Source organism: Paralichthys olivaceus, chromosome 7, assembly GCF_024713975.1.
Source record: "Paralichthys olivaceus isolate ysfri-2021 chromosome 7, ASM2471397v2, whole genome shotgun sequence".
NCBI lineage: Eukaryota > Metazoa > Chordata > Actinopteri > Pleuronectiformes > Paralichthyidae > Paralichthys > Paralichthys olivaceus.
Window position 1 is genome coordinate 8,259,953 of NC_091099.1, and position 26,018 is coordinate 8,285,970.

The 26,018-nt window shown below is 40.4% G+C and overlaps 1 protein-coding gene across 6 annotated transcripts in view; it reads right to left on the reverse strand.

Annotated features, from left to right (window-relative positions):
- Positions 1–223: 223 nt before the first annotated feature.
- Positions 224–26,018, reverse strand: part of ldlrad3 (low density lipoprotein receptor class A domain containing 3) — an 84,851-nt gene continuing 59,056 nt past the window's right edge. For 2 of the 6 annotated variants that reach the window (XM_069528372.1, XM_069528371.1), the window contains exons 5-6: positions 12,458–12,857; positions 5,842–11,833 (exon numbers count right to left, since the gene is read on the reverse strand). In XM_069528372.1, the coding sequence (XP_069384473.1) occupies positions 11,629–11,833; positions 12,458–12,857 (605 nt within the window). In that variant the 3' untranslated portion in view covers positions 5,842–11,628. Of the gene's footprint in view, positions 3,019–5,228; positions 5,322–5,841; positions 11,834–12,457; positions 12,861–26,018 lie in introns of those variants that run through there. The other 4 variants (XM_020078506.2, XM_020078505.2, XR_011243431.1 and 1 more) reach the window with 3 other exon arrangements.

Below are 26,018 nucleotides of genomic sequence, written 5' to 3' on the forward strand. Positions count from 1 at the left end.
TTTAGTTAATGAGATATTTTAGACTTTTTATAGATTTTAAAATATGAATATATTGTGACTGCTTTTATATCGATTCTGTCACACAGAGGAATAAAGGGAAATGAAGGGGTGGACCTATTGGCTAAGCAAGCACTAAATCATGAAGAAGTCATGGACATGTCACTTAGTAAATCAAGATGGAAAAACAGTAATCATAGGAAACACTAAAGAATGGCAGCATAGGTGGGATGTAGCTCACACAGGAAGACACCTTTATGCGGTAAAGCTGGAAGTGAGCACATGGAGGACAGCAAAAAGGATCCCCAAAGAGGAGAACATCTTGACTAGGCTGAGGATAGTCATAGACATACTGGACTCAGTAACACAATGCATGTCATAAACACACATCCAACAGGATTATGTGATTACTTCCAAATAGAGGATTTAGGGGAGCATGTAATAAGAATGTGAGAGAACGAGAGAAGCTACAGTGGGAAATTGCAATGCATGGAGTGGAGGACCCAAGCTTCGAAATAGTGTTTACCATTGGAATAGGGAGTATGCTCCATTATCTGAGGGAGACAGGACTGGACATTACCCATTTGGTACTGTATCTTTTATTACCTTGAACTTCAAAGTAGTAGGGGCCTTTTACTTTCCTTTGAACTCACCAAAAGCCTTGAAGATCAACGGCTATAGAGAATATATATTTCTATAAAAGGCTCTATACTGATGTTGGTTGCCACAATAAACCCAACAGAGACGAAGAAAAAAACACAGAGCCACTGACATTTTGAGAGATCGTCAGACAACTAAACCACAGACTCATCATGGACCCATCCAAACTCAAAGTTATTGCCTGCGTGAATTTCCCTCCAGTGACCGTGTCCCAAATTGTGCTGGACTTGAACTGCTTGGCTGAGTCTCATGACCACGGTGAAATCAACAGGTCCACTGCGAATAATCTATGCAAACAGATTCTTAAACTGTCCACCAGGGAAATCCGAAAGAGCATCAAGTCAATTGTTTCAGAGTGGAAAGAGAAGTCCCCAAAGATATATTCACTCGTACGATGTGAGCAGTGTTACTTTGGTATAGATGAAGACTTTGTCCTGAAGAACATGAAAGACATCCTTCCACAGTTTTTCTGTTGCATTTTGTCGAATGACTCAAGCATTTACTGTGAGAGCTTATGTGAATTCAGCCGGTTAATTGCTCGAGAAATAGCGAGCGAAATAAACAACCGCATAGCCATGGCACTTTCAGAGACTACCAAGACAAGTCGTGATATTTCAACATCTTATAATACAATGATCGGTCTGATTGTCAATATAACAAATTGCATGCGTCTGAAGATGTGCCAGTGTGCAGTGCAGCAAGGAGAGGGCAACACCTCCCTCTTACTGGACACCCAAGAGGGAAAAACACAAATGGTCATAAGCAAAGACAGCTGTGACATAGTTTACTCTACATCACAAAAAGCAGTGATGGATATCCTGATGGACACTTCATCCATCACCTGCAGTCATGCAGAAATCCAGGAACTTTGTGACAACATGGATGACTATTTCGGAAGCATCTCAAATCTCAGAAGTTCAGAGGAGAGTGGGACTGCTGATGATGAAAATTCTGGAAATGAATATTCAGATGATGAAAATTCTGGCGATGAAAATACTGATGCTGAAGATGATTCAGACCAGGACCCTCATGAGGACATGGATGACAAATGCAAGATCATCTCAAATCTCAGAAGTTCAGAGGAGAGTGGGAATGCTGATGATGAAAATTCTGGAAATGAATATTCAGATGATGAAAATTCTGGAGATGAAAATACTGATGCTGAAGATGATTCAGACCAGGACCCTCATGAGGACATGGATGACAAATGCAAGATCATCTCTGGAGATGAATATTCACACGATGAACATTCCACAAGTTCAGAGGAGAGTGGGAATGCTGAAGATGAAAGTTCAGACGAGAGTCGACATTGTGAAGCTGGAGTAGATTCAGATAGTAGAACCACTGTCAAGTCAAGGCAGTATTCTGATGTCCAGACTCCTTCTGAGACAACAAGTATGACAGATGATGATGTAGTTCACATGCAGATTTGCTTGGTTATTACAGGGCTTGTAGTGCATTGCATGAAAAAGGCCCCAGCAGCACTGAGTATGATAGATTCCTGCAGGATTGTCAAAAATCTATTACAGAAGGCAAAGCGGCATATCAAGCTTAACGATGAGAGCGCAATGATTTTGAAAAATGTTGAGAAAATCCGCAAGGCTGTGTACAAAGATCTGGTTAAGAAGATTGGCTCTGCAAAGTACATTCTGAGAGTCATGGAGACACAGATGGTTGACAATGTCTTCATTGAAACCCTGAGGATCCACTTGACGACCCCTAAAAGGAAGGGAGCTTTCTCCAGGTTCTTTTCATCCATGGGCAAATTCTTGAGGAAGTCATTCTGTGGCTTCTTCTGTGGTAGCTCCAACTCTGAACTAATGACTCCGCCTCTTTGACTCCCTAAGCAAGAACCAAAGGATCATCATGATGTCATATGATGTTATCATGTGGGTGTGGGTTTCCCCCAAAATGTCTTTTCATTGAATTAATAGTAATGTATTAATAATCGATGTTAAAATGTTTTAAAAGAGATACAAATTAGGCAGGTAGCTGCAGTTTCACTGTCTCTAAAATAAAGAAAATAAAGTTCAAGAGAAAATATTAATAACATTCTGTCACAGCGAGTCAATAACTGCAGTAGGAGGAGATGAAGGTAAAGTCTCTGTCACTGATATGAATGAAAAATATGAGCAATTAATTAGAGGTGATGTTGGACTGACATGTTTTCTGCTGGATCAGACAATGAAACACCTTCATCCATAATTTGCCATGTCATTGCTGGTATGTACAGGACATCCAGCTGACCTTCACAACACCAACTGTGAGCTCTGCCATGGCACGAGTGCTTGATGACGCTCGTTGTATTGTGTTGTCTGGGGGATGACAAGAGGCCGAGTGTTCACGCATTTCATCAATCACCTGGAGAAAATAGGGATTTTTCAGTAAATGATCTGAAAATAACCTACATGGCAACAATCAAGCAGAGCCAAACATTTCAGTGTGAGGAACGGCAATTATAAAGCTGAGCATGCTGAAAATAACAACTTTTAATCCAAATTAGCTCCAACATGTTTAAAAAAGTGACGAGTGTGTTTAGTAAAAATGATGCTGAAGTAATAATATCAATGTCAAATCTAAACGTTGGATCTCACATTTAGATATAACATCTAGATTTAGATTTAATATTTAACATTTGAATTAATATGTAACATTTAGGAAGAAATTAAACATTAAGGTTTTAATATAATATTGAGATGTGACATTGTCATCATCTTTAGCATATTTAAATAAAGAAGTAAACGTGACAAATTCTAAAAAAATTGCTGTGAATCTTGTAAAAAAAAACAAAAACTGCCTTTCTTCTTTATTCGGTTTATTACCGAGTGGCAACCAACGTTGAAAAACTACGGAGCCCGTCTGGTGACATGGGTGGAAAAAAAAAATTCCGTGGCCACGAAATAATTACGTGTGGGAACAAGATCCTGTCCCGTGGCCACGACTTGCTTAATGCGTGGGAACAAGATGATTATTAGGTGGCCACGAATGAATAAAACGCATGATGAAATCTATAACTTCCCCGAGGTCAGCATATCGTTTACGTTTGAGCCCGTGCTTTTCGAGCAGCCGAATTAAGTGTCTCTTGCTCAGAATTACTCCATGTCTAACAGCAAGTGATTTCAGGATATTGTAACGCCGGCAGAAGTAATGAGGAGACAGGGTGTGATGTCTTCAGGACCTTTATTCTCGTTCTCCTTACCACGAATAAACTTTGTGAACTCCCGCACACAGAGACGTATCTCAACGGTCCATTCGCCCTCCGTTCCACACACACACCGGCCCTGCCACACCCACCAATCAAAGGCGCGCATACTCAGCATTTTCAACATGCACTTCCTTGATTGGCCGAGAGACAGACAGCCAGTCCAGCTGGACAGCAGGGTCACTACACTATCATTATAATTCATCCCTAGTTAGAATAAAACGAAATCAGATCAAACTTGTCCATGTTTGCGGCTGAAGCTACTGATGCCAGAAAGTCAACAGTCTCACTGATGAAATGACAAACATTTCTCACGGCCACGTCTTGTTAATTCGTGGCCACGGAATAGGATCTTGTTCCCACGTATTAAACAAGTCGTGGCCACGGGACAGGATCTCGTTCCCACGTATTAAACAAGTCGGGGCCACGGGACAGGATCTCGTTCCCACGCGTTATTAATTCGTGGCCACGGAATTTTTGTTTTCTCCACCAATGTCACCAGACGGGCTCCGTAAAAAACAAATATCTATGTCACACTTTATAATAATGTTCAGTCAAGTCTTTTACAGGCGTTTAGTTAGTGAGGAACTAATCATTTACAAAATGTTAATATACATTCGCGAATGATTAATAGTTGCTATGTTCACATATTTGCAAGTCCTTTGTAAACTGTTAGTAAATCATGAAATGTTCACGAACAAATCGTGAGTAAATGATATAAGTAATGTTTGATGTCTTGTGAATCACTTGTAAGTCATGCAAAGATTTGAACGCATGCAAGTATCAGTTTCTCTGTACACATTGGTTAATCATGAACAGATGATTAGTAAATGATCAGTAAATAATTTGTTGATGCATCATTAATCACTTGTAAGTTAGCCCATTCAAAGCACAGAAACGTTTTGATCAAGCCATTTTTAAAAGCTTTAATATAACTTGTTTTTAAGTAAATAAACATTTATAAATGATCTAGAGTCAGGGGATCCAGGCGGGTCGGTGTTTACATTCGCTCAGGACAGAGTGAGTCAGAGACTTGAGTTCTTTGCGGAGTGTGTGGTTCCGGGCGTTAATGTGGACCTATGAACCAGTTATGACCTGACTACAAGGCTCCATGTTTCTGAGAAGATAGCTGGCTACTCCCAAGCCTGCAGAAACAGCCAACACAGAGAAGCACTGCAGAACAAACCATGAAGTGCTCCTCACCTGTTATAAATGCTGTGTAAACATATGGCTAAATCATTTACAAACCTTTCGGCATCCCCCAATCTAACGTGTTAACTATTCCTCGTGTATTACACGATAATAATCTTCAAATAAACATTTGCACATTTTGATACGACAAAGGTTTTTATATAATGGAGGTACAAACATTTGTGACCAATTGTTCCTTTGGAGGGTAACATCGTTGGAGAAAAGATCAACAATGATAATCTTTGGTTTGATTGTTTTTTCACTGCTGGCTCTAGAAGAAAAGTAAAGATGCAAAACATGTCAATGTTTCACTTCTCACACATTCATCTCTCACTTTAAGATCTGAAGAGGTTTTCTACTTTTTAACAGATTTCTTTACTTTTAAGTTTCGTACGAACAGTGTCATGCAATGGGTATACCTGACTCAAAAGTTTCAGTGAACAGGAGAACCTCCGATCGTTTGTCAGTTTACATGGTGGAGATGGTAACAATTTCGGCAGCATTGCAGCGGACAGATTAATGCTTAGTATTAATTACGTTAAAATCATTTTTATCAGCAGCAGCAAGATTTAGTTAATGAGATATTTTAGACTTTTTATAGATTTTAAAATATGAATATATTGTGACTGCTTTTATATCGATTCTGTCACACAGAGGAATAAAGGGAAATGAAGGGGTGGACCTATTGGCTAAGCAAACACTAAATCATGAAGAAGTCATGGACATGTCACTTAGTAAATCAAGATGGAAAAACAATAATCATAGGAAACACTAAAGAATGGCAGCATAGGTGGGATGTAGCTCACACAGGAAGACACCTTTATGCGGTAAAGCTGGAAGTGAGCACATGGAGGACAGCAAAAAGGATCCCCAAAGAGGAGAACATCTTGACTAGGCTGAGGATAGTCATAGACATACTGGACTCAGTAACACAATGCATGTCATAAACACACATCCAACAGGATTATGTGATTACTTCCAAATAGAGGATTTAGGGGAGCATGTAATAAGAATGTGAGAGAACGAGAGAAGCTACAGTGGGAAATTGCAATGCATGGAGTGGAGGACCCAAGCTTCGAAATAGTGTTTACCATTGGAATAGGGAGTATGCTCCATTATCTGAGGGAGACAGGACTGGACATTACCCATTTGGTACTGTATCTTTTATTACCTTGAACTTCAAAGTAGTAGGGGCCTTTTACTTTCCTTTGAACTCACCAAAAGCCTTGAAGATCAACGGCTATAGAGAATATATATTTCTATAAAAGGCTCTATACTGATGTTGGTTGCCACAATAAACCCAACAGAGACGAAGAAAAAAACACAGAGCCACTGACATTTTGAGAGATCGTCAGACAACTAAACCACAGACTCATCATGGACCCATCCAAACTCAAAGTTATTGCCTGCGTGAATTTCCCTCCAGTGACCGTGTCCCAAATTGTGCTGGACTTGAACTGCTTGGCTGAGTCTCATGACCACGGTGAAATCAACAGGTCCACTGCGAATAATCTATGCAAACAGATTCTTAAACTGTCCACCAGGGAAATCCGAAAGAGCATCAAGTCAATTGTTTCAGAGTGGAAAGAGAAGTCCCCAAAGATATATTCACTCGTACGATGTGAGCAGTGTTACTTTGGTATAGATGAAGACTTTGTCCTGAAGAACATGAAAGACATCCTTCCACAGTTTTTCTGTTGCATTTTGTCGAATGACTCAAGCATTTACTGTGAGAGCTTATGTGAATTCAGCCGGTTAATTGCTCGAGAAATAGCGAGCGAAATAAACAACCGCATAGCCATGGCACTTTCAGAGACTACCAAGACAAGTCGTGATATTTCAACATCTTATAATACAATGATCGGTCTGATTGTCAATATAACAAATTGCATGCGTCTGAAGATGTGCCAGTGTGCAGTGCAGCAAGGAGAGGGCAACACCTCCCTCTTACTGGACACCCAAGAGGGAAAAACACAAATGGTCATAAGCAAAGACAGCTGTGACATAGTTTACTCTACATCACAAAAAGCTGTGATGGATATCCTGATGGACACTTCATCCATCACCTGCAGTCATGCAGAAATCCAGGAACTTTGTGACAACATGGATGACTATTTCGGAAGCATCTCAAATCTCAGAAGTTCAGAGGAGAGTGGGACTGCTGATGATGAAAATTCTGGAAATGAATATTCAGATGATGAAAATTCTGGCGATGAAAATACTGATGCTGAAGATGATTCAGACCAGGACCCTCATGAGGACATGGATGACAAATGCAAGATCATCTCAAATCTCAGAAGTTCAGAGGAGAGTGGGAATGCTGATGATGAAAATTCTGGAAATGAATATTCAGATGATGAAAATTCTGGAGATGAAAATACTGATGCTGAAGATGATTCAGACCAGGACCCTCATGAGGACATGGATGACAAATGCAAGATCATCTCTGGAGATGAATATTCACACGATGAACATTCCACAAGTTCAGAGGAGAGTGGGAATGCTGAAGATGAAAGTTCAGACGAGAGTCGACATTGTGAAGCTGGAGTAGATTCAGATAGTAGAACCACTGTCAAGTCAAGGCAGTATTCTGATGTCCAGACTCCTTCTGAGACAACAAGTATGACAGATGATGATGTACTTCACATGCAGATTTGCTTGGTTATTACAGGGCTTGTAGTGCATTGCATGAAAAAGGCCCCAGCAGCACTGAGTATGATAGATTCCTGCAGGATTGTCAAAAATCTATTACAGAAGGCAAAGCGGCATATCAAGCTTAACGATGAGAGCGCAATGATTTTGAAAAATGTTGAGAAAATCCGCAAGGCTGTGTACAAAGATCTGGTTAAGAAGATTGGCTCTGCAAAGTACATTCTGAGAGTCATGGAGACACAGATGGTTGACAATGTCTTCATTGAAACCCTGAGGATCCACTTGACGACCCCTAAAAGGAAGGGAGCTTTCTCCAGGTTCTTTTCATCCATGGGCAAATTCTTGAGGAAGTCATTCTGTGGCTTCTTCTGTGGTAGCTCCAACTCTGAACTAATGACTCCGCCTCTTTGACTCCCTAAGCAAGAACCAAAGGATCATCATGATGTCATATGATGTTATCATGTGGGTGTGGGTTTCCCCCAAAATGTCTTTTCATTGAATTAATAGTAATGTATTAATAATCGATGTTAAAATGTTTTAAAAGAGATACAAATTAGGCAGGTAGCTGCAGTTTCACTGTCTCTAAAATAAAGAAAATAAAGTTCAAGAGAAAATATTAATAACATTCTGTCACAGCGAGTCAATAACTGCAGTAGGAGGAGATGAAGGTAAAGTCTCTGTCACTGATATGAATGAAAAATATGAGCAATTAATTAGAGGTGATGTTGGACTGACATGTTTTCTGCTGGATCAGACAATGAAACACCTTCATCCATAATTTGCCATGTCATTGCTGGTATGTACAGGACATCCAGCTGACCTTCACAACACCAACTGTGAGCTCTGCCATGGCACGAGTGCTTGATGACGCTCGTTGTATTGTGTTGTCTGGGGGATGACAAGAGGCCGAGTGTTCACGCATTTCATCAATCACCTGGAGAAAATAGGGATTTTTCGGTAAATGATCTGAAAATAACCTACATGGCAACAATCAAGCAGAGCCAAACATTTCAGTGTGAGGAACGGCAATTATAAAGCTGAGCATGCTGAAAATAACAACTTTTAATCCAAATTAGCTCCAACATGTTTAAAAAAGTGGTGAGTATGTTTAGTAAAAATGATGCTGAAGTAATAATATCAATGTCAAATCTAAATGTTGGATCTCACATTTAGATATAACATCTAGATTTAGATTTAATATTTAACATTTGAATTAATATGTAACATTTAGGAAGAAATTAAACATTAAGGTTTTAATATAATATTGAGATGTGACATTGTCATCATCTTTAGCATATTTAAATGAAAATATCAAAAATATTGCTGTAAATCTGGTAAAAAAAACAAAAAACTGCCTTTCTTCTTTGTTCGGTTTGTTGGAGAGTGGCAACCAACGTTGAAAAACTACGGAGCCCGTCTGATGACATGGGTGGAAAAAATGTTTTATTCTAACTAGGGATGAAAAAATGCGGGGAACGAGATCCCTGGTTTGTTGTGGAGGTTTTATATCCGGTCACTCCATCGAGCTCATATTTTTGTATTATTAAATTACCTAAAATCTTAAAATATAAACCTTAATCTGCTGAGGAAATGTAATAACTAATTTCCAGGAAGACTCGTACACATGAATTGAGTCAGAATTTTATATTACTTTCAATATAAAGAATACAGGGGATAAAGAGATCATGACGGGCAACATTACAGACATGTGAATATCTAACCTACAGAAAACAAATCAAAAAATAAAATGGAATTTGATCTTACACATTCCTTTAAAGCAAAACTTGTATGTAAACAACAGAGCAGATGGACTGATATCAATCTTCTCCTGAGAAATGTTTTCCAGTTTTACAGCAAATTACACAACTTCTGTTTGACTCAATAAACCTTTGCACATTTTGATACGACAAAGGTTTTTATATAATGGAGGTACAAACATTTGTGACACAATTGTTCCTTTGGAGGGTAACATCGTTGGAGAAAAGATCAACAATGATTATCTTTGGTTGGATTGTTTTTTCACTGCTGGCTCTAGAAGAAAAGTAAAGATGCAAAACATGTCTGTTTCACTTGTCACACATTCATCTCTCACTTTAAGATCTAAAGAGGTTTTCTACTTTTTAACAGATGTCTTTACTTTTAAGTCTCCTAAGTACAATGTCACACAAACCAGTCTGAAATAAGCAAAGATCAATGGTACATGTACAACACAGATCCTTCAGATGTGGATGGTCTTTGTTTTTATACTTCTGAGGATTGTTTGCCCCGAATGCCACGCTCAACGTCATATACATCAACTAATCTCAATCTCAATTTTGAACAGTCAAAGCTAAAATGAGATCATCGCAAATGTTTTCTGGTAAATCTCAGATTTCTGTCCAAAAACATTTCAGGTATAAAGGCACTTAGAGCCATGCTGGCACAGAATAAAGGCCTCAACAAAAAAGAATTTGAATGTATTTCTTCTTGTCTTTGCATAAACAAACATTATTGGTCTGTTATTCAGACGGAAATATAATAAAATATTATCTTTGCCAGCAGAGGAATGATATAATATGAAACTCACTGGGTTTATATATATATAGATATATATATCTATATATCTATATATAGATATATATACACACACAATCTCTATGTAGTATTATTAAATCAAAACTAAATGGTCCTTTTGACTTTTTTGCTGGAATTTAACCAAATGACAACAAGTAATATTGTGAAAAAAAATAAACACAAAAAACACTGATCTAAAAGAAATATCTCTTATTTGGAGTACCACAAAAAATATATAAAACAGTTTTTACAGGCCAAATTTATCAGTTCATCAATGAAGTAAAAATGTGGAGTAGCTGACTGGGCTGCTATTGTGTATCACAATAAAGTCTTAATAGTAATGTCATCATTGTTCCATCTTGAATTCGGATAAATCTGAAAACTTAAATCAACTTCAGTTACAGTGAGCCAACAACGGTAATTCATCAAAGTAAAGTGACGCAAAACAGCAAAGATTTATCACAAAACTTTGATCTTTTCTACCTGGATGAGCCGTATGGATGAGCACGAATGTCCGATCAGTTGAACTGGGCATAATACAGACTTAGCTCTGGCAGCTCCACGGTACAAAGTCTTTGTAATATCCGATCAAGCTGATGTTCAAACAGATGAAGGGCTGAAAACAGCTGACAATATACACAAAATGCAAATACAGATGAATGCAAATTGGTGTTTTATGGTTCCACAACAGTTTTCAGCTACTTCTCCAATTTTTCACACTGACCACATACAGTCCAGTTTTGACCTCGTCTTGTTATCTAGTATTCAGCTATTTTACAATTTGGACACAATCGAAAATCTCTTATAAACCTAACAATGGAAAATATTGTAGATGTGAAATGTAAAGTAGCGTAAAGAGTATTTCAAAAATGCTGCATGATTTCCATTCAGCTCTGCAAGTGCTAACACTGAGAGGAATAACACCACTCTAACTTGATTATACTGTTACATTATGATCATTTCAGGTGCTGCCACTCTTTGCTCACATTATATATGTTGTGTTAATGACTGGAAATTTGCTCCATTTACTATGTATTGTACACAGTTCTTCAAGGCGAGCACAATTCACCTGCACTGAACTGATGACAAATAACTGAATCTGTAACTGATTGAGGTGCAGTGCGGCCACGACCCCAGCAGGGTGAGCCAAAACACAGGATCAGTCAACAGGAGAGGCTTATCTCAGTCCAGTGCTTCACTCAGCCGACGAGTGTGAGGCGAGTTAACGATGCTGTTTAGTCTCTCGGTCCCTGTTGAATGATCCTCAGCAGGTCTTTGTTGTGGCCTGTCCTGGCCTCGAGTGACCCTGCAGCCTGGTCCTTCAGTCCTGCAGTCTCGAAGTCCCAAATATTATCAGTTCACTAAAGGGGGGGCTACAGCTGCTCCGACTCTTCTCTGGAGCTCGCGCTCGGCTGTGAGCCCGAGGCCACAGTTCGAGGTGTGGAGGGTGCAGTGGGACGCGCTGGTTGGTGGCTCAAAGGGTCTCGTGGGGCCTCGTACTGTGGCAGCTCGTCTGCTGATGGAAGTTCCCTATCAGGGAGGTACGGAGGAGGAGGGAGATCAAACCATGGAGGCCGACTAAGGACAAGCAGAGGAGAGAATGATTCAAATATGATGTTTAAGAGGTGTTCCATAAAAACTGTACAATGACATTTTTCAACATCAGTAAGCAAAGATGTACTCCACCTGAGAAAATGATTGATTATTTAAGAGCCCATCCTTAATTAAGATAACCCATCAATCATTTTACCTGATTTCATTCATTATTCACCCTTTCTAAGATATCATGATTCACTTAACAACTTATTTTAAGCAGTTTTGAAGATGACAAAAGCCAAGAAATGTTTGAAATGGGAATATTTTTGTATTTTAACAAATACACAATGTTTGTGTAATGTTTAGTAACTTTTGATTAGCTTTTTAACAGCAACATTCTGTTTTTTATGGTACTATTTCTAATAGCATCGGAACATATTTGGTTATTGAATGAAAGTTGACTTTATGGGACAAAGCTAATAAAGGTAAATTAAATCATACTTTTATTCTGTTATATTATGACTAATTAGCTAATATTTGCCTGTCAACCCCACTGTTTCTGTTTTTGGTTTTCACTTTCTTACAGTGGAAATTGTACTTTATGGCTACAGACAAATATTATAAGGTAAATCTCCATACAAGTGTTAGCATCATTACTCCTTTCACCTGACATCCAGAACAGCTTGAGAGTATGATGGAGGTGAGTCCATGGAGAGTCCGGAGGGATACAGAGTCCCTGAAAGCAGCTGCAGGGCTTGTGTAGTTGAGCTGCACTGGCTTGCTGTGGTTGGTGAGCCGGGGGAGAGACCAGGACCTCCAGGATGGATGTGGCCTCGGTCCAAGATGACCAGACGGGACAGCAGAAGGGGCTGGTGGTGGTGGTGATGATGTGAGCTTCCTCTCACACCTCTGGGCAGCAGGACGCTACGCTTCCTCTGGTGGTGGAGCACCAAGGCCAGCAAAGCCACCACCAGGACGAAGATGACGGCGCTGCCGATGACGGCGTAAGTGATGCTGGGGTAGTAGCGCAGACGGTAGTCTAGTGTCACGAAGTCCTGGCCAGGGGCTTCTTCAAGAAAGAGAGGAAAGAAATAAAGAGTAAATTAATGATGGATGATGTAGGAGGTAGGGGAAAAGAGATGGTGACTGATGGTGTGGGAGACAGGGGGGACTGAGGGAAAGACGAATGTAGAGGTAGTAAACAATTTAGGGGAATAGGAGGTTGAGTAAATGGGAGGATGAGTTGTGGAGTTGCAGAGCCAGGGGAATAGGGAGAGGAATTGAAGTGGATGGCTGTGAATATCAAGCAGTTAATTGTTTTCCGGTTCATTTTAAAATGCGTTCTATATGATTCAATAGAGGCAGCCTCTCTAGGAAATGAGAGTGCAACATAATAAGCATGACAGCAGTCAGACTCTCCCAAAGAGCTCCCAGAGATAAGGAGAACAAATGGAGCATCGTGTACAGTGCAGAGGCTACTTTTGAAAAGCAGGGGCTCACTTTAAAATCACGGACCCCGCTCTTTTAATGTGAAGAAAGAGGAAGAACAGAGAGGCGAAAAAATGCTTTGTGAGGGCAAAACAGCTTACAGCTCCTTTAGATAAAAAAGCAACTTGATATGCTTGGTGTTGAGCATGATGATGAGAGAATTCAGAGGAACACCAGGGGCCGTCACTGATTACCGTGCTTGTCGCAGAGAAAGGGGGAGAGTGCAAACTACTTAGTAGTCCAGGGAATGTTCACGATGGGAGCCATGGCCAGCAGTAGGAAACTCACAGCAGCCAACTGGCCAGGCTGAAATCAGGAAGGGGACTACTGTAAAACCAGACACCAGTGCAGCTTATTATTCCGGATGGGATGAGGGAATAGCACTTAAGCATTTCCACTGACTGATATTACAGTGTGAGAATTTCAATCAGGCACTTGGGGTGAGGCTCATGTGAATGGTGTTTCAGCTGCTTACCGGCAGACAGTTGTACTGAAGAGAGCGTGAGGGAGGGAGGATGTAGGGAAACCTATTTATTATGGATGTGCAGAGAGGCTGTGCTAACGAGGAATGGGTTACATTAAAGTATTTTACAGTTGCTGTTTTAGTTCAAATTACACAAATGCCTCAGGGGCCATCTAAAAATAAAAAGATTCCAAACAGTCATTGGGAAACCTTCTATGTTCTAACTTAATAAATAAATACTATTACTGAAGCCAGCTGTCTCCCCGTTTCCAGTCTTTATGCTAAGCTAAGCTAACCAGCTGCGAGCATTTCATAATTAATGACTGACTGGTACCATATTTAACTCTTGTACGTGTATTTCGTAAAATGTTGAACTTTTCATAAAGGAAAAGGCGGTGGGTCTGAATGTATACAAAGATGGACGAAGTCTCCTCAAAAGTATATCCAAAGCATATTGTTCGCCCCCTGGTGGCTTTGACTGAAAAGTCCAAATCAGATTAACTTTTCTGAAAGATGGTTTTGGTCATTTTCTTCTCACATTGATATGTTCAAGCGTTAATTTACCTATAAGTTTGGTTTTAATCATCTATTTTAAACTGGGTGGAACCTCATGGTTAACAGCGAATAAAGACTCGCGATTGGTCGTGTGCATGTATCGGCAGGATGGTAGGGTTTGTATCTGGGATATTTTGGCTTCATTTCTAGTGGGAGGATGTGGAGACATCTTTATATCCAGTCCATGTTCTGTTTTCAGTCTTTATGCTAAGCTAAGCTAACCAGCTGCCGTAGTTTCATAAACACAAGTCTTGTTTAAGTGTACCTCCCAAAATGTCACAAATTTTCCTTAAGAACAAAGATAATTGGTGACTATAGAGACTTTAACAGCTCAGATGTGTCTGACTATTTGTGTGAACAAACTAGCAATTCATCATCAGAAGAGTTTTTTTCAGCTTGTTCTCTGTCTCTGCCAGACCCAATGCTACATGTTTTCCCTGTCTACCTGACCTTGAAGGCCTATGGGAGTATTCAGCTGCAATTGTGTGTGTACATACCGTTCAATTCCCAACAACAACCAGCCTGGCATACGGCCTAATTATGTCCCAATGTGTAGTCAGGAGGCCCCATGCCTTAATTAAATCTAATCTACTTCAGATGCTCCCGCCCGCTGCCCCAGACCAGCCAATAAAACAAGCCCCCCTCGACCCCTCCCTTGTGATTCAAAATTGGCCGGTCCTTCACGCTACCAATTAATTATGAACTGGACCGTCAGCAGAGAAAGGCCGAAACAAAGAGGAATTATTTCCATAATTACCTAGTGGAAAAAAAAGCGCCAATAAAGAGATCTCACCACTGCCACCCTAGACTGCCTATCATGTTTCAGTGCAGTCTTCTGGGAGCAGAAGAGTAGCACACACAAAAGGAACTAATGCTGTAACATTAACAATGGGAGTCTACTTGGTATATTAGCAATAGAGGCCTGAAAGGCTGTTTCAAATCACACAGGAGATGAAAAGACAGGGAGAGAAAAAAGAGAAAGAGACTGAAACGAGCTCTGTCAGAGGAGGGAGGTCCTGTGTGTGTGTGTGTGTGTGTGTGTGTGTGTGTGTGTGTGTGTGTGTGTGTGTGTGTGTGTGTGTGTGTAAGCCATCACCAGTCAGTGTGTGTGATTGAGCATTGAACATTCTGCGTTACAGCCAATTTTGTGCTGTTAGTTGTCGATGTGCTACAAAGAAAGGTGTGACCATTAAATGCAACAAAAGGTGAAGGGAGTTCAATAACAATACCAACACCTTATGGCCACACACACACACACACACACACACACACACACACACACACACACAGATAGATAGATCTATTAGTTTCTATCTGAAAATCCTAGGGTTCTTTTTTTAACAGTAACTTTCATCTTTGTGAAGAATGGATTCATGCATCAAAGTCCTGTACGGATGAGCCAGAATCAGATGTGTTTATGGAACATCAGAGGAAAAAAGGGAAAAACCCACACACTTGTTTCTCTGACGCAATCCTTCCATTTTAAATCCTATATGTTTGTGATACACATTTCTTTCAAAATGTTACTGATACACAAATCTTTTCGCTCTACCCCACATGAACTCAAACATGCCCGGTCCCACTCGCATCTCTGACATGGTTACTTTGTTCTGAATTTGCTCAATTGAACTGTCAGGATCAAAGTTGAACAACAAAGATCACTGGAGGCTTTTCCTGTCTTGTCACACTTGACATGAAAAGATCAAGTATATCCATCTGCACTGTGAACCAATGGCAACGTTGCTTGGACACCGCTGACCTTAGAGAAACAAAGCTCAAAGTGTAGGAAGCTTTTCTTCTACAACTCATTTGATTTTGTCCAATTCTAGTGTGACATGACAAAAACTGAAACCTGCTGCATGGTTTGTCATCAAGCTGCAGTTGAACAGCGATTTTTATCTGGGGGCTTTTGTTCCCCACAGCATACTACTAACAAACAGGCAGGGACGTCTAAACAGCAAATTTCTCAGAGAATAATTAATGGATGTTGATGAGAAAAGTCATGCATGTTAAGGGGACTGTTATTTATGAGTTTGTGCAATTTGGTATCAAATAAATCTGGATCTAGTGAATTTTAATGTGGATTCATTCGAGGTAGGTTGGGCCTTGGCAGAGGTATATGCTCTACTGGCTGCTATTCTAGTTGGAGGCTAAATTATCCGTAGGTGTGAATGTAAGGTTGGATGGTTGCTTGTCTCGGCTAATGACCCACAGAGGATAAGCGATAAATATTGAATGGATGGATGTGTCTTAAGTTATGGATAAATGGTTCATAAAACAAGCTCATGGGTAATGGGTGTATACATACCCAAGTATAAATAAATGTCTGCAGTAGCTAATGGGAAAAACAATACACAGAGTTTATTAACTTAACACTGAGTAGTCAATTGTGTGGAAACCAGAAGGAAGAATCTCAATACAGTACGTTTCAATCTGTGAATTAAAAAAAATAATCATTTATTTACATTTGGACATTTTAGTCCATTGAAGCAGTTAAGTTTTTATAACTATTTAACAACATCTTGAGGAGAGACACACTGCCCCCCTCAGGAAACTTTTGGGAACATTTCTGGGTGTTCACAAAAAGATCAGCACGTAGACGCACTTTGGTTCCACACAAATAACCTCTCTGTGCCATTCTCCCAGTGGCGTCGGGACATGTAACAATGCATCTGTACTTATTCATAAACTCATAAACCTGTCACTGGAGGACAGAGAGGAAATAGAGGGGGAGGGCAAAGGTGCAGCCTTTCAACTGGACCACTTTAATTACATGAGTGCCTCCTCCTCCTCCTCCCTCTCCACATCTCCCTCCATCTCACCCTCCCCTTTTCTTTTCTCCCCCTCTTGCCTCCACTTTGCTCCACCACTGCTGGGGCCTTTTGTTTCCCTGTCTTGTTTCTCCTAATATCTCCCTCCCTCTCCATCAACGTTCCAGAGCTCTTTCCTACCCTCTCCACCCTCTATCCAAATCTGCTCCCGTCTCCTTGACAATTTACTGACATGTACCTTGTCTTTAATACACAACAACTGCACTCAGCCTGGATTACAAAAGCAAAAAACTTGTAATATAGTTTCTATTAAATATCTCTCCAATTTCTCTTACTTCCCCTTTGCATTATTCTACTCCAATAGTCTACCACTCTTTTTTTGTATTTCATTATCTCGGCCGCATTTTATTACCCCTGCATGAGAGGAGAGAATTACTGGGAGGCAGAGAGGTCACAGGCGTGCCGATAGTGGACAGAGGAGAGGAGCTGAAAGAGAAGAGAGCTGCAGACAGATGTGGATGTGTTGAATGGGAGAGGTAAGAATCCTTTGTGTCATTTCAAGTTACATGTGCACGCATCTCCTTTATCACAGTCTAAGAAAATCTCCATCGCAACACAAACTGCACAAAATTACAGTTAAGAGGAGTTGACTCACACTCACCCCTGCTGTATGCCTTCACTACCAGGAATGCACTCTTTCTGCCTGCACCCCCTACTCTCCTCTCTTTATGTGCTAACCTTTGTCAAAGTCAGTACCAGTTCTCTTCTTCTTTGACTTTTTTTCTATATTTTGTGCGAAATGAAAGGAAATAAAATCCTGTGATTTAGACTTTACTCGATGAGATCATACCTATCTATGGAGGCCCAGAGAGCTCAAAAACACACGCAAATGATGAGAAAATCTCTATATATTTGACAACAGATGTGCTGCAAAAACTCACAACCAAAAAGACAAAGGCACTGCAGATACACACTAAACAACCTACTAGATCTAGAACTTGCTGCAGTAACACAGACATCACAAGTGTTTTGAGGGGACGCAACAATGAACCTGGTTCGGTTAAATACACTTTATCTCATTTTCTAAAAACCACATTCAGCAACTTCAACAAAGTCACAAATCAAACAATAAGCATGTCCCATTCAGGTTCATTTATTTTGTTTTGTGTCTGTTGGATATTTTTGTGCAACAAACTAAAAGCTTGTCATTGTATTTATTTGTGTTGTGTGTATTTGCAAAAGGTAACTGTATTTACCTGAGCGCTCAGAGCCACCGAACATACAGTCAATGACGTATTGTCATCATAGATATAAATTATACACTGTACATCTGATGCAATTTATAAACGGTCTGTGGCAATTACATGATGCAAGTTTGTCCAGCTTAGGCACATGTCATAATTTCAAAGGAAAAGCCGAAAATCAAAAACACGATATATTATTATAATATAAGATCTGAATGTTTTGACTCCTCAAGATACTTCACATATGTAAATAGCTAACTCTGACAGCCCTGTGTGTGTGTGTGTGTGTGTGTGTTACACATTGGGAAAACCCCAAGATTTACATTACAGTGTAGCTGAGCCCATGAGTAATAAGAGAGGAACTCTCACATGAAACCATTTCTTAGTTGAAGTAAAATGAAAACAGAAATCCATGGAGAGATTCAGAACAAGATGACACAGAATACTTGCACACATACACGCCCACAATCACAGCTACTGTACGCAGCTACTGAAGCAGAGTGAGGGCCGATGTTAGTGCACAACGGGCTATTGAGCATTCAGTGATTAAAACGAGCTCTGAAGCACTCTGTTGTTTGTCTTTAATCAAACTGCAGTGCAGATCAACAGTCGACACGCTGTTAGGTTCCTGAGTTACAAGCTTTTCCTATTTTTAATAGAGGAGCGCATTCTTTTATCCTGATTGGCTACCTGGCACTGAATATGCAAACTCACACCTGTCAGAATAAGCTTATCTGGAGGTCAATGAGCAAAATAAAATTAAAAGAAATCAGGCTAATGAAAGACTCCACATATCTTAATTGCCACACTTAAAATACCTCAGAATAAAAGGATTGGAGATATCCCCCCCCCCCCCCCCCCCCCCCCCCCCATAAGATACAAGCTGCGCAGACGTGCTGTACTTTTCACTGAAGACTCATTTCACATTCACAAAGTGCCATCTTTGAAAAGAATCCAGAGTGGTTAGGGGCAGAAAAAGTAATCGTTCCTTTAGTTCAGCATTCCAGGGTTTGCTGCCGCATGTTGAGTGTACATCCGTCTTTAGGAGTCAGTCCCAGCAGAGCTTTATCTTATTGTCACTTTTCTCTGATGTTAATTACATTTGGACGCCCTCTTACCACAATCACACCCATGATGCCAGAGTGATAAAATGCAGTGCAGAACCCCTGACAGTGACAAGCATGGTTAGAAGAGAAGAGAACCACTAGGGGGCAGACAATTCATACTTTTACTTGCATGTACATGAACTGTACACACACACACACACACACACACACACACACACACACACACACACACACACACACACACACACACACACACACACACACACACACACACACCATCTGTTACTATGGGGCGGTCATCCAGAGCAGGGGGAGGGTTTGGGTTGAAAGTAGTGCTCTCAACTCTGCTTTCTGATGATCACATGAGTAAAAACCCGCCAATACAAGCAGAATCCCAGAAAGCCTTTCATCCAGGTCCAGGCAAGAGTGAGCTCAACCCATGTCACATGGTGCAGAAATCTGAAAGAAATTTTGGGGGGAAAACAACAAACAGCCACTTGTGGGATGTTTGGTTCTCTCTTCAGAAGTGGAGTCCATACCAGCACACATGGAATCAAGAGGGAGAAAAACAAACTCTTAAAAGTGAGTGTGGTGGATAAAGCCGCAAAAAAAAGTTGCTGATAAAGGATTTTCAGACAGAAACATCTAGATTTACTGTCCTACTGCCTTGATTTACATCTGCTGTTGTTTATAATTCCAATTAAATAATTGTTTGAAGGTTGGGATGATGGGGTTTGGCATCATGTGTTTCTTGGTGGGGGGTTTGGTATGATGCAGGGCCCCCCTTTGCCTGGGGCCATTGAAATGCTACTGGGTGAGGTTTATCTATTGTAAACAACACACAGGTGAGGTGAGGACACGATACAGACAGACATGTCTTTTTCTTTGAAAACAAGAATCTGATTTTCACAGCAATTGCTGCAATTGTGAATGTTTCATTGTTTTCATGTTGATATTATAGATGAGAACTGTCCTTGTTTTGATTCAGCATCACAACTAGCAGCTGTGATTTTAATTGTGACCCATGAGTGGACGCTGCCTAATGTAATCTAATCACTCCCATCTGATCAACTCCAGAGGTGGTCTGTCTGATCCAGTCACACTGTGATAGTGTCTGCATACACCTGAACCTTCCATTAACATCCAATAAATGGGGTCCACTCCTCCATCCCACCTCACATGTTTTTACTTTTGCACCTGAGCTGTATGATATTGTGCTGTATCTTACAGATGAGCTGATGAATGGCTTTTGATGCAGGTGTCCCGCACCATCAACCTGCGAAACACTACAGTGTGTTTCATCTATACTAGAAACCAGGAGACAGTGAGGTTTTCACTGCATTTTTAAACAAAGTCTGTACCGCTCATACGTCCTCTCGGCGAGGACAGTGGATTTTTCATTAGGTGGCTACGTGCTTCACACAGTTTATTTGCAGCAAATTAAAAACTTTATCGCTCTGACCTCCACCCACTGTTAAAAGCCCTTTCAGCAATTGCCTTCATGCAATCATTTCATACCGCCTGCATTTTAAACCAAGAGAGACAGAGCGAGAGAGAGACAGTTAGCTATCAACACACTTCACTTGTGGATTTCAGAAGAAAAATTTAAAATGGACTGGACTGTTTGAAGTCTAATTTAACAATTTCAATTATATTTTAAACCTGTACTCACCTGTTCTCTCTCTCCCTCAGGTCTCTCTCTCTCTCTCTCTCTCTCTCTCTCTCTCTCTCTCTCTCTCTCTCTCTCTCGACCTGAGGGGTTCGGACCCTTGGCTCGAGCATGTGATCACCCTCCTTGTCCTCTGTTGTGTGTTATTGTTTTTATGAATCCTTGCTGCCAACAAACTTCCCCCTGGTGGGACATGAAAGATTTGCTTGATTGAAAGCTGCTCTGCCAAGCAATTCTGGGAAGCAGAGCAAGTTAACTGCTCTGCAACGGGACTGTTCCAGATCCCTTCGGCATCCCAGAGTTAATATTCATGTTCCATGCTGTCACCCTGTTACTGTTGCTGTGCCCTGCCATGTACTATGTGCCTGTTCTCGTTAGCATGCACAAAGAAAGGAGGCATTTATGTGCATGCTCTGTGTGTGTGTGGGGGGGCATTGTATAAGCCGGCCTATCTCCAAAAGAACTTCTGCATGTCTTTATGATTTTTTGGAAGAGAGCTGTACAAACTGCCTGAATATTCGTGTTGAATGTGTTTGCATGTTTTTGTCTGTGTATGTGTGTGCGTGTGAATATCTGTTTGTGTCTGTGTGTGTGGCGCTTTGGGGAAAGAAGGCTGTCATGCTTCATCGGGCCTCTATTTGTCCTGTAATAACTTGTCCGCTCCATTGCTCGCCACTATCAGAACCCCCCCCCCATAACACTCAGTCACAGCTTACTGTGGGCGGCCAGAGGAGTGTAAGGGAGGTGGGTTAGAGTTAATGGATGTCTTCAGCATCTGGAGAGCATCCACAGAGCAGAGAGCGGGGATAGATGGGAAAAAAAGACACGGACATGTGAGGTTGAAGGGCGGGTGAAAGAAAGACGAGTGACTTGATGCATTTATGCAGCAACGACTGTATATGAGCGGGGTTAAACGCTGACTGTGAAATAATAGAGAGGAGAGCAAGGTTGAGGTTAGGTAAGAAGCACAGCTGATAAATTCAGTAGGTACGACTACAAGAAGTATTTCTACTGACAACACCGTGAGACTAATTTAATAACCAATGACAATGCTTCTTACTGCTATTACAATAATAATGATATTTGTATAAGGATGACAGCACAGACAAAAGTGAGCTATATATAGTTAACTCCTAACATTTAACAATATTGTCTCTATTTGAATCTCATTCTTTATGTATGGAGCTGCAATCAGAAGCTGTTACAGTGAGGTATCATGCTATTAATGTATGTTTAATGGCTCATGTATGTATAAATATATGTGCATATGCAGTGCAGAATTTGTGCCCTGATAGATGGGTTCCTATTTGATGTGCTCTGATGCTGTCTCGCACTTGTTTCTGCAGTAAAATAAAATGAATTAAAGAAAAAAGAGAAAAGAAAGAATGAAAATAATACCATAGATGATAAGTGGATGTATAGTACAAAGGAGCTCCTGCTGATGAGGGATGATGGCAGAGAAGTGGGACAGAAGAGTGGTCGCTGTAATACAGTGAGGGGGAAAAGACTCTAAGGTATGTTCATGATTAAACAGGCTTTGGTGAAAAGATGGGCTATGAATATCACTGTAGCTCAGAGAAGCAGACTCAGTAAGTAGCTGCAGCAACAAAGACGCGTCGCTCATCGTATGACTCGTAACATGTTGCAAACTTCAACTGAGGCACAGAAGTGAGAGTTTCAGCTCTTTTTTGTTTTTGGAAAACCTTTCAGTCGAGTAAGCATCGCTCCTGGAGGACAAGGAAGAATGGGGAGGGTAAGAAGTTCGCTCAGGACTGCAAGCCCATCCCACCAAACCTGACAGTTGTCACCATGGCAACTACTCTTTGGGGCCGAAAGGTGACTTAGGAAGCTGGAGAGCAGGACTCTGACTGACGTATGCGTGCACACACACACACACACACACACACAGACACACTGATTTATGCAGCTATCCTTATTAAAACTTTCAATTGATTTCCATTTATTGTGGGAAGCCAAACCTCAGCACTAACCTTAACTATGACAGGTTCCTGTCTATAACATATAACCTAACATAGGTTCTTCTCCCAACATAATTAACAACCTTAACCTGGACCTCAGAAATTATGTTTTGGACCAGGTCAAGGTCAGTGTTAATGCTGGAAAAGCTCCCAAAGAGTTAACAAATATGAGTGCACGCACGCACACATGCACACAGCCCAAAGCCCTGATGTGATGGTGATGAGTGATAAGTTTGTGGAGATTAAGAGTCTTATTGAGGCCTGTGTGTGCATGATGTGCAGAGATGACATCTGCAGGCTACAACCAGCCTCCCCAGAAGGGACAGGAGACTATTATAAATTGTAGCCTGCAGCTACACAGCAGGCAGAATGACACGCAGGAGTCAAAGAGGAGAGGAAGACTCATCTGACAGCCTGAGTGACAGGAGGATGATGTAGAACGACTGGCTGTTGAGTGAAAATTGGATTTGGTGACTTATAAAACTTTCACACAAAACAGCGGTGGCACTAGTTGAGGTGGAATGTTGAAGAAGAGTGCTGGCTGACATTCACAGAGAATTAGGATGTTCATTAAGCTCAAATGTGAAAAAACAGCATGTGAATAACTTACGTAAATCAGTGATTTTTTTTCTTCTTTGTTGAAATATCTTCCTGCCAAGAGAGTGATTTAACACCATAAAGTATGCCATAATCCGTTAAAATCTCCTAGAACAGAGTTATGTGAGCGCAGTGCTGAATTTAAATGCCCTGCTTTCACATTCATCTGCTTTTTGTCCTGGAGGACAGAAACAAGCTATACAGAAATATTTGGTAGGGTCTGCTAAGCACCACATTTTATATCCATAACCTTCAGCCTCTAATATAAGGATTTATTAGATATCAGATTATAAAGTGTGATGACAAGTTAAATGATGCCAGAGGCTGCATGGCCAGAAAAAATGATGAAGGAGATTGTTTGATGCAGAGGATGATAAGGCTGAGTTGATCAGTGAATGATATTTCAGAATCATATAGTAAAGGAGAAAAACAATCTAAAACTAAGTCGAATTACTGACAGTCTGGGTGTCAGCTGCACGGTGCTTCAAGCGTCCCACATCTTCTCTGTTCTCAACCCAATGTATTTGTTTCTTATGTTTCCATTTGTTAGAGGAGAGGTTTCAGAAAGAGAGATCTTCATTGTTCATGTGGTTATGTGATTGTTGTGGGACCTCAACAATTGTCAATCTATCCCCTCATTAAAACATAGACATTCAAAACATGTGAGGCATCTAGAAGCCATGTTGTTGGGAGGCGAACACTGGAAGAAGCCTGTAGTGATGACATACTGTAATTTCTCCAATTATAACATCTCCATTTCTGTGGCGGACTCAAATCAGCAATATCAAAGTGCCCTTGAATACAGTAATGCCAGGAAATCAATCTATAATTTGTTATGCTTTCAAAATGTCACTCACACACACAGAAGTTGTTTTGTTCTCCTTGCCACTAAGTTTTACTGTATTTTTTTCACAGCTCTTTGAGCATTAAGAGATCTGAGTCACAGAGAGCCTCAACTGAATGGATTTTTCAACTTGAAAATAAAGTGCTGCTGTAATAAACCAACATATAAGTTTGCAGCTTTTTTGGTCGTCTTGTTTTGAAAGTTTTGATTCAACACCATTTTAAAGTGCATAGAATAATTTCCTTCTCTTTTAGTTTCATTCTTGCTGCTGCTCTACGACAATCAACTTTACTAGACGGAAAGTTAATTTACTTTCTTTTGTTATAATTTCTTGCTATTGTTGCATGGAGATTTAACTGTACAAGTATTTTTCAAATTTGTCTATTTGTGCATAAAAGTCAGGTGCACATAGGAGCACTGACAAAGTTCTACTTTGTTGAATAATTCCTCCTCTTCACACTGGTTATTAAAATGTTCCCTTTTAATGGACTTTTAATGCAAGTGATGGGTAACAAAATGCAGAGTTTGTTTTATGCAAAACTATATTTTAACCTTCATCTGAAGCTTATATGAGGCTTCAGCAGCTATATGAGTTGTTCCATTAATAATCTCAAGAGGGTTTATTCCAAAGTTACAGTCTTTTTATTATTTAATTCCAGTGGAGGAACAGAAATAAAAAGAAAAAGTTGGTACTAGAAATTTAGCTTGGCAAGATTTTCACTCGATAAGTCAAACTCGGACGGCTGCAGCCCCACAATAAAATGTATATTTTTAGTTACTTCCTTGTGTTGACAGGGCATATTAGGACAAGATCTTGAAATGGCCATTTATAATTAGAGGAATGATGAAATTAGAGAAGCTTCCTCGTTCATGTGGGTGTTGTCAACAATTGTCAATCTATCCCTTAATTAAAATCTCGACATTAAAAAGGCATCTAGAAGCCATGTTGTTGGGAGGCGAACACTGGAGGAAGAAGCCTGTAGTGATGACATGAAAAGGACATTGTGAAGATTGTCATTTCTCGCATTATAACATTTGCATTTCGGTGGCTGAATCAAATCCCCAATGTCAAAGCGTCCTTGAATACATTCATGAGGATGACTCTCGTTTTGCCAAGAAATCAATCTAAAATGTGTCATGCTTACAAAAGCACTTGGTAGGAATGAGTGGTGTCATGGAAATGCCAACAAATTGAAGAAAAATTTAAATAAAATTGTAAAATTCTTGCTGTTAATGTACAAACAGTGGCTGTCACTGTTCCCACAATACAGTAGTGTGAGTCAGACTTCTAGTACTCTCCAAAGGCACCTTGCGATCAAGCTAGTGCACATGTATTGCTGCTTGTTATAAGGTGAGTGTGTGAATTTCCAGTGTAGGTGTCAGCTTTATTGATTATGTGAGTGGCAGTTAGACGATCACTCATTCACAAGCTGTCACTCACAGTTAAACCCGCTGACTGTGTCACCAGGTGCCCCGGTGGCTGGCAGGTCTACGGATGAGATTAAAGCTGGTTAAAGGGCTGCAGCTTATTGTAAAAGTGCTGAAATGAT